This window comes from Ziziphus jujuba, chromosome 3 (genome assembly GCF_031755915.1).
Source record: "Ziziphus jujuba cultivar Dongzao chromosome 3, ASM3175591v1".
In the NCBI taxonomy this organism is placed as follows: Eukaryota; Viridiplantae; Streptophyta; class Magnoliopsida; order Rosales; family Rhamnaceae; genus Ziziphus; species Ziziphus jujuba.
Genome location: NC_083381.1, coordinates 28,142,073 through 28,154,443, shown reverse-complemented (window position 1 = coordinate 28,154,443; position 12,371 = coordinate 28,142,073). Strand labels below are relative to the sequence as shown.

The 12,371-nt window shown below is 27.8% G+C and overlaps 1 protein-coding gene across 3 annotated transcripts; it reads right to left on the bottom strand.

Annotated features, from left to right (window-relative positions):
• Positions 1-5,333: 5,333 nt before the first annotated feature.
• LOC107423317 (iron-sulfur assembly protein IscA-like 1, mitochondrial) lies at positions 5,334-8,612 on the bottom strand. Of its 3 annotated transcripts, none has more exons than XM_016032857.4 (4): positions 8,471-8,612; positions 7,328-7,570; positions 6,133-6,250; positions 5,334-5,840 (listed from the first exon to the last, which is right to left on the bottom strand). In XM_016032857.4, the coding sequence occupies exons 2-4, from the start codon at positions 7,512-7,514 to the stop codon at positions 5,735-5,737; spliced, it is 411 nt and encodes a 136-aa protein (XP_015888343.1). In that variant the 5' UTR covers positions 7,515-7,570; positions 8,471-8,612; the 3' UTR covers positions 5,334-5,734. The 3 variants fall into 3 exon arrangements, with proteins under 3 accessions (XP_015888343.1, XP_015888344.1, XP_024931784.1); XM_016032858.4 differs by having other exon boundaries at positions 7,328-7,590; positions 8,471-8,580; XM_025076016.2 differs by lacking the exon at positions 8,471-8,612 and adding an exon at positions 8,331-8,464.
• Between the last annotated feature and the right edge of the window lie 3,759 nt (positions 8,613-12,371).

Genomic DNA, 12,371 nt, shown 5'->3' with positions numbered 1-12,371 from the left:
TTCAAGTTTCTATATCTTTGATTCTTAAAACCATTTATTTATTATACAAGTATATCTATTGTGCAAAAGTTTTCTCTTTAAATCAATTTGTTACAAAAGCAAAAACTTCTTTAATTTTCTTAAAAACTAAATATATAAAACTCTCTATGCATTCATTTGTTACCTTAATGTTTTAGAAATAAATAATGTCAAATCTAACTTTATTAATTAAGGTTTGGGAAAAAAAATAGTAATGTTCATGATCTGTGTTAAATTTTTGGATTGAAATATCGATCAGCATATGCTAATTGCATGTGGCAAAAATAAAAATATCATGTTTAGCTTTACAACTTACAGCCTCACTTGTCCCCCCAACCCCAAAAAAAAAAAAAAAAAAAAAAAAAAAAAAAAAAACTGCAATGTTACTTGGTTAATGCTTATTAATTAAATTATAAATATAAACTTCCACAAATCTAGCTACTTATATTACAATTACATTTTTCAACTAAATTGAACACAAAGATATTGGTAAAATGACCAATTTCGAGTTTGAAATCTGTGATTATTAAAAATGATTATCATTAAAAGTTTATCAGAATTTTATAATGGATTACCAATTAAAGAAATTAATACTTAATCACAAAGCGTTTGTTATATAATAATAATTAAAAAAACTATAAAAAAAAAAAAATACTCTCTAGGAACTTGGACATGTCCAACTACGTTGCCTAACTCAAAAAAATCCAAGAAATGTCAACTAAATAATTATGTAAATCAGTAACCAAAAACTTAAAATATTGCTAGAACCTTCTTATAGTCAATAAGATTTTTAGGTTCTAAATATTTTCTTTAAGCTCTTTTGGGTTGGGACCCACGTGGAAGGTGAACCGGATGCTGTCTGCCACGTGATCAACATTGGCCCTACATTGTCGCATACACCATCACCTCACATAATTCATTTCATTTTATATTTATGACACTCTTAATTAAATTAAATCAATTAATTTGCTGAATTATGAAATAAATAACAAAAAATAAAATAAAATATAAATTAAACAAGAAGATTAATATTTTAAGTAAAAAATAAAAAAAGAAAAAAAAATTAGAAGGGGATATTAATAATTCATCAATAATGGGGTTCACCTTCCAAACTGGTATTAAGTGATGTTAATAATAATGGAGGCAGAGAGAAATAATGGAAGCTGTCCTTATATATATATATATATATATATATATCCTTCGTGATAAGAGAGTGCTGGCCATGAGTTTGGGTCGGTTGGATTGAAGAACATGAATGGTAATTAATATTCACTTTTCCAAACACATAACATTCACTTTCCAAGAACCTATTTATTTACCTAAAAAAAGAATATACTTATCTATTTTCCATTATATCAACCATCTAGAATTTTCTTTTTTCATCACTAGAATTTCCTTTTTAAGTAACTATTCTTATAATTGTTATATGTCGGTGAATTTTACAAATAAATTATATATTTGTATATTTTTAGAAACCTTTTATAGAATGTTATTATTGTTATGTCAATTTCTTATATATGTCCTCTGAGATAGTCAACCAATGTCGTCAACTCCAAATTTCGGATTCAAGCATGCACGAAGTAATTCACCATAAATTGGAATGATACATCAATCTAATATTTTTTATATAAAAAATAGCTACAAAATTTTTCCTTCTCCAATCAAACATACGAGCTTTATACATTTTCAATCATAATCAATAATCAAAACCATATTTATATTCAGGTTTCAGTATATAAAAGTGATAAATCAATCAGTAATACACAATATATTTTAATTTATGTTGGCCAAAAAAATATATAGTAATTTATATAAGCAAAAAAGCCTCAATGGATAAAAATTTTAGAATGAAAATGTAAGACCTTTTTTCTTATAATCCTTTTATCTATATATAAATATATATATATATATATATATATATATGAAAGAGCAATAACAAAGAAGGATGTCAATGAAACACGAATTAAAATTACTAAATTTGGATAAAATTAAAATTATTGTAACTTAATTTGGTTTTAAAATAAAAATTTGAAGTTTTAAAATTTGAAGTAAAAAGACAAAGAAGAAGAATAATAAAAAATAAAAAAGGGTAATTAGTTGTAACCCATACAACTCTTTGCAAAAGCCAGCCAAAACGTTTCCAAACGCCTTTTCAGATTACTGTTGAAGGGAATAACACATTATTTTAAATCCCAACATTTAAAATATATATATATATATATATACAAACTTAGAATAGTTTTTTATAATTATTTTGAGAATAAATAAATAAAAAAATATGAATTTGTATAAAATATAAAGTGAGAGTGGCAATGCATTATGCAACTCACGAACTTACTAGCATGTGCATGGCACGAGCTCACTTATGACAAAATTAAATTGTTGATAAATTAATATAAAGGCTAATAGCATCTCTAATGGTTTAATTTGTTGGAGTATATGTGATATGAAGATTGGAAAATATTGATGTTGATGTAGATTTTGTTTAAAATAAAATTTATTAATGATATGTAATATTTTAAATGATTTATTTTATTTTATTCTTTTTTTCTTCATTTTCTCTTTGTTAAAAAACCATCAACACGGCAATTTACTCTCTGCATTGCTTCATACATGTATCACTTCCAAAGTCAACTATGCAAATTTATCATCTTTGTATGTAACTAATCCAAACTAAACCAAACCAAAAATTTAACAAAAAAACCAAACCAAACAAAAACAAGTAGAACTATTTATGAGATTTCTAGAAATAGACGGACTGAAGCAATCGTGTATTGGAACAATTCAATATTCATAGATTAGGGTGGAAAAAATGATTTGGGGCTGCAAAAGAGAAACAAATATGGTTTCATAAAATTTGTTCATGGGTAAAAGTTGGATTGTTGGCAATGGTTTCATGATATTTTCATTTCAAATAGAAAAAGTTTCATATTAAAAAAGAACTAGAAAAGAGAGAGAAAAAATCAAAGAAATATTAAATTGCTGATTTAGTATGTCGAACCCTAATGAATCTTCTACAAATAAAAACTTACCATTTATTTTTTTTTCTGTCAAAAAATTCCTTTATAAATTTATTGGAGAGTTTTTTTTTTTTTTTTTTAAACAATTAATAGAGTAATGGAAAGGCCATTGATGCCCCTAGGCATTTGTATTTGTCCAAATATACCCTTGTTTTTCACTTTTTATTTTGGTCAGACGAATATTCCCATGTTGGATTTGTTAAATATAAGATTACGTAAGAAAATGATAGATGAACGGAATTATGAAATAATTGGAGCCCATAGTTTTAAGAATAGAGGGATACGCAAACAATAAAACTTTGCAAAATAAATTAAATGGACGTTATTTAAAATAACTATACTACCTTTTTAGCTTTAGGGTGTCGATTCTTGTATGTTTATTCTTTTATGTCTGATGCTGCTGCTCACTCTTTTTTTTTCCACAGATTACAATTTTATTTTATTTTTCCTTGTTATAATTATTAAGAAAACTTAATAGAAAATGTATTAATTGTTCTTTTTGAAGAATATTTAAGTGGGATTACAATATTTTGAACATGCAAACCTCCCCACATGAGATGTTGAAAATGCACTAGCAATCTATATTATAATATTGTTACTCATGGGCCCCAAAAGATGGAAGCCCAACAATTAAAGAATAAGGTAAAACATTGGGATAATGGGCCCACTTCCCAGAAAATGAATTTCCAATGGGATTCAAGTTGTTGTCCTATAAATTGTTAGTTTCCCTCTGTTTTTCTTTTTCTTTTTTTCTTTTTCAATTTTCTCTTCTTTTTTTTTTTTTTTTTTTGTTCGTCGAAGAAATTCAAGTTTGAAACCATTGTTTAAAAAGAAACAGTGGCACAATGGGATGGCTATGCCACTGGGTTCGTTCTGCAAAAACCTCTTTTCCTTTTTGTGGTATATATATATATATATATATATGTATATATATTTTTTTAATTCTTTTCTTTAATAATAATGGAGATCAAATTTGAAATCATTATCTAAAAAAATAATGTTATATCATCTAACTCTCATAGAGATGTGTTTTCTTTTTGTTGGTAATCGAATTGTTAGTTTTCTTATGGTCCAGACAACATAACCTTTTCATATAATGATAAGGTTCATGCATTTACAATAACCAATATGGAAGAGAATGCATGCCACTCCACTTGGATACAATGTACTTGTACATCCATCCCTATTCTGATACTTTTCTTTATTCTAAATCTAATCATAACACTTACTTCAGTTCCTTGACGGATTCTTCTTTTTTTTTTTTTTTTTTTTTCACATTGTCACATGCATAAACTTCTTTGGTTCATCATTCTCATTAGCTCCTGATTAGTTAAACATTAATTAACTTATTTGGGTCCCATAAAATAGAGAGAGAAAGAGAGAGAGAGAGAGAGAGAGAGAGAGTAAATGCATGGAATCAAGAAGTCTGAACTAATTCCAAGTTGTTAAGTTTGAAGACCTTTAAATAAAGATGCCAAGTGCAAATTGTTTAAATATGATCAAAATGGAATAATAAGTCATAATGCGCGCACCCATGATATACAGTTGGCTAAAGGCTTCTCTTTGTCTGCTGATTTCAGTTTGCATCGAATATGGTTTGGTGAAATGTCAAAAAAAACAAGAAATTATCAGTATAAGGTTCCCAATGGTGTCAGGGCCTAGGATATATGTATGAATACAAAATGAGTTCAATGATCCCATATCTAGAATATGATTCTCCAAGTTGGTTATAGTTATTTCAGTTGCAAAACATCCTGTCTGTAATGGTATGAATATATTTAATGTATTTCAATGCATGTATCAAACACAAAAATTCATGGAGCTTAGGTTGTTTATATTTTGTGGCACCACCCCTCAAGATGAGTAATTTACCAACAATAATAAAAAAATAAAAAATAATAAAATAATAAAATAATAAAATAATAAAAAAAATAAAAAAAAACCCTCTCATGATTAGTAAAGTAGCTAGCTAGCACATGTCTAATCTTTATTTTTTAATTTAATTTAACTGGAAAATTTTATAGTTGAATTAGATAGTTTTCTCTCTCATACTACTACTTTACAATGTGATTGCTTACCAGTACAAGACACTATCCGCTTAAAATTATAAGATTTCATGATTTGGGATTAATTTCCCTTTTTTTTTTTCTTTTTTTTCAAAGAATGAATGTGCAAATATATAAGATAAGTAACCCTTGTAACATTGACTAGGAGGGACTTGGTATTGGTAGTGGAGAGTTTGGATATTGGTAGTGGAGAGTTTGGAACTTTGCAGATATTTTAGTAACCATCAAATAATAGGAAACAAAAAGAAATGGAACTTTACATTACAATTATTTGTAAGATAATACTACAACATTGAGCAAATTGAATAGCCTTGGATACAAACAAATATTTACTATTTCTATCTTTAATTTTCCTTTTATTTTCGTCACATGGCTGTTAGAGATGCTCTAATAACAAAAGATGTTGTTCAATCATATTGGCGGCTGCCAGAAAACAACCATGACACTTCTAATTTAAAGAGGAAGGGGGGAGGGGTGAAAATGTAATAACTTCATACCCAGATTTGGCATAATTATAACCAGTACATACTTGAGATATCTTCATCCATTTGTCAACAATTTTCAGTATTCCTACTTTGGTCCTTCAAGACTACCAGGTGCTAGAATTCAACAGTGGGTTTGCTATTATTCTTAACTACCCCCTTGCTTAGTAGCTGCTGAATTACTTGTTGTCATAAAGGACTCTCCGCAACCACACTGGCCTTTTGAATTCGGGTTAATAAAAATAAACTCAGACCTGCATAACAAGTAATCTTTGTCACGAGAGTAAAATGCAAAGGAGAAGTTTGATTCATTTCACACACATTGTAATCCAACAATGGAAGGGTGTAAAAAGTAAATAAATACCATAAAAATAAAAATTTCCAAAAACATTGCATCAACAACCATGTAAGCAAGTAATAGCAATTAAACCGCTCATAAATGGTCAATATGTGAGTTGGTTTATGCTATACAATTACAGGTATCACCACGTGTAAGTGTATGTAACTAGATGAAAGACACAACTTTTACCCAAGGCATGCAGGTACCTGAGTTTGTCATCAATAAAATCCATCTTCGTTCCGATAACATGCATTAGGGCCTTCGGATCAATCAATATCTTCACACCTTTGTCTTCAACTAACTCGTCAAACTTCCCTTTCTCATCTGAACATCAAAAATTGTTATAGAGAAATTGAGATAAAATATGGCAAGCACACATAAAACACCCTTAGCCCAAGTCAACTCTTAAGGTGGCAACAAATTCCTCTAAAACAGAAATATAATACAGAGTTGTAATTCTCTCTTTGGCAACCCTACCCCAAATACACCCTGAACGAATCAGTAAGAAGCTATAACCCAAGAGAAAAAGGATATATAGGACGTATTATCATGGGTCTAAGTTCAGATGACAAGTGTGACCTGAAGTCTATACATATACTCAATATTAAGTAACAAATCACTGCAATCTAAGGCCCTCGATCACCAGAACTGAATTAACATGCGGATTACTGACCCAAACTAGATTAAAGACAGAACCCAACAAGATGTAATACTACCCCTAGTTTTCTTCTTAGATTTGACAGCTTGACAGTTAAGAGAAAACATAATCATACGATGCTAGGGAAGCTTGAAATATGAGATTTCAATGCAAAACATGTAAAAGTATAATTGACTACAATAAATCACAGACACCATGTGGCCAAACATATTAATAAAGGGATTTGCATCCAACAGAGTAGCCTCGAGATTTCATGGAGCTATTCCTTTTGTGTAGCGCACCAATAAACTAAAGAAAAATCAAACTTTGATTCCTTGACGATTTGAGTTACTGTTACACATTCTTCAAACAGCCTTTTCCACCAGTCTTTCTACAAATTCCTAATATTATTTGTTTATTTATTTATTTATTTACTTTCATTGTTTTTGCTGATAATTTAGCAGAAAAATAACTGTAAGGAACCAGCACCTACCCACTCGCCCAACTTTAGCTTGGATTCTCCCTAAAACTTTTATCACTATTTTCACAACTAAAATTTCTAAACAAACATTCAAAATTCAGATTTCTCTTCAAACATGAAAACATAATTTTTGAGCAACATCACAAGAAGAAATTGGAAAATAAAAACTAATAATAGTAATAATAATGATGATGATAAAAGCTTAAGACCTGGATAATTGAATACTAAATCAAGCAGTTAAAACTGAAACGAATAGAACGAATGCAAGAGGGTAGGAACTAACCAGCATAATTAAGGGTGTAGGATAAGCCGTTGCAGCCGCGAGCCTTGACCCCGAGCCGAAGAAAAGCACGCTGGCGCTGCTGGAGAAGGTTGTGTATTCTAGAGGCTGCAGTTTCCGTTATACTAAGTGCTTGACGTTTGACAGCGGGTCCCACCTTGGACAACAATGAAGATGAAGGAGCTGCCATTTTTCGCCCTTTGTTGCTTTTTTATTTTTTAGTTCCGGATTGGAGGACCAAAATTCCTAGTCCAGAAAGGTGCAAACTATAATCATTTGAAGGGAAATGCTGATTATATATATACAAGAAGGACCCAATCATTTAAAACCTTTGAATTTGATGTAACATATTATCACTTATCAAATTCAAGGGCTCTACATGATTGCGCCCACCTATCATTAACTTAAAAAGTTGAGAACTTCTTCATTGAAGCCTCTTTGTGTGTATATATGTATATATACATATATACAGAATCAGTCAAAGCTCTAGTTACGCTCAAGAAAACTAGAATAATAATAACAATGATAAATGGCAGGAAAATGAACTTCATTCATTTCTTGGCAGCCAAATAATTTGTAATAGAAAACGTCAAAGGGAAAATTAAGAAAACAAATCAAAGCTTCCACCAACTAAAAAGATCCAACAAAGTAAACAACTTACAAAGTTAATGAACTTGCCCTCTAAAATCTAGTACCTAAAGCTTCCTCCTCAAAATCTATTCTACTTTTTAAAGGTGAAAAGTGGCAATATGAAGAAGCTATTACATAACTAAAGACTTTGAAATACCACAAATAAACTAAATCCTAACCAATTACCGTCAGAAATCCAAAGAAAAAAATAATAATAATAACAATAATCATCAAAAGCCATTAACATCCCACGTTAGCAATAAAAAATCTTCACAAACGCCACATTGATTTTAAAAAAAAATGCATCAAATAACCCAGATACACAGAACAATTATTGTACGTAATGATTCAAAACCCAAAACCCAGTAAATTATACCTAAATTCATAAACATCCATTGCAGACCTTGAATGAAGAAAAACTCAAATAAAGCACGAAAAGTGAGCCGAGACCCAGAATTTTTTTTTAACAATATTGAATTCGAAAGCAGAAAATCGGAAGAGTTTCGATTTTCTTACCAGGTTTCTGGATTTTCCAATGTTAATCGAAATTGAGAATCCTTTGGATGATCGGCGCGTCGACTGGGTCTAGCGGGGTCCCTATGACCTTCTGGGTCTTTATAAACAGCGCAAAATACAGATCCAATAGCATCCGACCCATTTGTAAGATCAATGCATTCTACTAGAGTCAAAAGGCCCAAAGTACATATCAAGAGCCCAGCCCAAATAATAGGAAACCATTCCTTTCTCTTGGCGGCAAGCGCTAAACGTGACTAAAATCCATTTGATATAGTTGATAAAAATAGAATTTTAATCTAGATTTTTTTGAAAAAAAAAATTTATTAAAAAGTTAATAAGTGTTTAGTTGTAAATAAAAAAACTGCATTAAATGCTCATATTAAATACTTATTAAATTTTCATATAAAGTAAAAAAAAAAAAAAAAAAAAAAAAAGCTTTTTTAGAGATACTTAAAATTTGGACTTCTCTTAAACAGCCTAAAAAAGTTTATTTTTTAATCAATAAGTAATTATTGGCTTTTGCCAAATATTTTTATTTTTTAATAAAAGAGCTTTTAACTTTCCAGTAGAATTTTTAAACAAAAAAAAAAAAAAAAACCCTACCAAACAGAGGCTAGGTATATGGATAGTGTACAAATCATTTATATTTATATACCATTCATGTTTAAATAATCTATTTTATTTTAATAAAGTATCATTTTTAATATTATTCAAATAAAAAAAAGTATCATTTTTAAATTATTAAATCATATTAAATATTAAAATTTAAAATTTAAAAGATAATTAAATATGAATTTAATAATATTTTAAAATTTTATTAAAAGATAGTAAACTTTATCCGATCTAAGTAATAAATAAATCATTAAACTTTATTTATGAAAAGTAAATTTTATTACAATCAGATAATTAATAAATACAATTTTAATTTTTAATTTTAAATAAAATACGAAAGTTGAATAAAAAAAACCTTGTATGAATTTTTATATTAAAGATTTTATTTGATCCTGATTATTTATGTAAAATTCATATATTTTATTTTAATCTTATGTGACAATAATTGTAAATGGTGGCCGATAAAGGACTGAATTGCTAAAGATCTCCGAGGAATGAAGCACGAACTCATTCTTGTTTGCAAATTATTACTGATTTATTAAGTGTTTGTGATAATTTTGATTGTGTTTTCTTTTAATATAATTTTTTTTTCAAAAAAGAAAAAATCATTTTTAAAAAACAATACTTTACCAGTTTTAGTTTACTAATTTTAACTTCCAAAATCAAAAACAATTTGACATAGCTTAACCATAAGAACTTTTTAAATTTAAGAGTTGCTTTAAAGCCATGTCATAAAGGAATATTTTAGAAGAATTAAATAAGAAAATATCCAACGATGGGCCACGTGGACCTTCTTCCTAGCATAAATTTTGGAGGCAAAAATGTCGTTCATTGGCGCTAAATGGATAATTTTTATTATATGCTTATTTAGTTTAGAGAAGTTCGACCATAATGAGTCGAACTGAATAAGTTGGCTTTGAAACCTAAAATTTCAATCTTAGGAGTAAATACCATAAAATTTAAGAATTATAACTTCTTTTGTAGATAGGACTTAAAGAAAGATAATTTATATTATTTTTTTTCTTTTAGCTTTTGGACTGATTAAAAAGTTAAAATTAAAAAAAATATATATTTATGATTATCAGAATATTTATAGAGTTCACTGTACTCAAATAGAATTTCAGTATATCACTAAACTTTTCAAATTTATATTTGATTGAAATTTCAACATTTAATGTGATTGAAAGGTTAATAATAATGTAATTGATGCTAAAACATCAAACTTAATGTAAACATCACTATGACTATATATATGTATATGAGAGTACACTATAGCCTTGATGATGGTTTGTTCATATATATCTAGTTAACCTGCATCCCTAATATATGAAAACTTTTAAGAGCAACTCCAATAAAATGTTCATTGATTTTGTCTATCTAAAAAAGTCTTTGTTACATCGAATGGGTAAACAATCTTTTAAAAAACTCCCCTCTAGTGATGCTTTGTAAGCGATCTGTTAATATGAGGTGACAATAAAAAATATAAAATCTTTCAAATACACCCTTTATTTGTGAAAGACGTGTTAAACAGTATAAGTCATAAATTTAATCTTTTCTTTCTTCTCTTTTCTCATCAATTCACAACCTCTTTTAAATTCAGTTTTTTCTTTCTCCTATTTTCTCATCAATTCACAGCCTCTTTTGTTTCATGTCTTCTCTTATATTCTCAATCAGTTTCATTTAAAATTATAAACATAATCCATTTGAGAAGAAATTTAAATAAACATAGTTTACTTAAACAATTTAAAAAAACATCAATAATAGAAAAATATAGGCTATTTAGCTCACTTTTATTATCCGCTACTAATAGAATCAGCAAATCATATATGATAATATTGTAAGCGTCTATTCGCGAATTTATTGATTACGTTAAATAATAGGGATTTTTCTTTTAAAACAAAATTAAAAATTTTATGCATTTCCTTCTTTATTTTAATTTAATTTTGCAATGAATCAATATCTGGTACTATAAAGTGAATTATGTAGCCTATTGTATCGAAATTCTAAAATATATATATATATATATGTATATAGGCTTTAATTTATTATATTCATTCATTATCCAGATAAATCAAATAGTGCTCATCCATAATTGAAAAAAGTAATAATATAATTCAAAGGTGCACAACATAGATATCTTTACGTGTATTATTTAATTTTTTTAAATGTATAATATATATATATATATATATATTTTAATTTGGGGTTGGGTTCAAAATAGTTTGGCGTTGGGGTTAGGTTCAAAATAGTTTGGCATAATATAAATTATTTATTTTAATAATTTGGACTGTACTCATGCTAACTTTGCTGGCGTGTGTGTTGGTTCTAAATATTGACCAATTTGGTTTATAGGGTTAATTAGAGAAGGAATATTCATGTTCCAACTTACAAATTGATCAATATCAGGAAAAGAAAATTACAAATTGGTCTACATGAAGCTTCAATATACGTGACGGTCAATAAGTTGCACTAATAATTCGAAGAAGAAAAAAAGAACAGTGGTAAATTGAACCAAGTAAAGAAGAAGACTTCCATGAGGGTATTATTATTGCTAAAAAAAGAATATCGGTGTTGTTCTATTTTATTTATTTATTTATTACTATTTTGCGTTGGACGAAAAGCTTATTGGATTCCATAGTGAGTAAAACGTGATCCAACAATTTGTTGCAGTGTAAAGGGAAAGTTTGGTCCATGATTGGGAATCTAGACCTTTTCATTTGACGTGGAATATAATATTAAGACAAAGATCGACACCTAAAACCCCAAAGACGGATGAAGTAAGGAAAACTTTTCTATTTTTATTGGTGAGTCAAATTTTGGTCATCATTAATCTTCATAATTTTTCTTCGTTGTCGCTTCATCTTTTGGGAATGATTGGATTTGGACAAATTAAATTGGTGAAGGTTCCTATTATTATTAAGGTACAAATTATATAAACTATTTTTTTGTATACCTAGTGCTAGCTAAAGTGCTTTAATTTGTAACTCCGTATGCATGCTTATTCAAAGAAAAAATAAATGAATAAATAAATAACCTCTGTATATGCAGCAACAATTATGAAATATATATATATATATATATACATCCCATGTTAAAAATTTCAATAAAAATATCAAATTTTAAAATATAAAATATTTATAAGAAAATTAAAAATTATTAAATATAAATAAAAAATTATAGAAATGATGAAAATTGATGAAAATTTATTTTAAAAAATAAAAAAATTATTAAAATTTAAAAATTAATTTAATTAATTATTTATTTATTAAATTGACTATAAAAATTATAA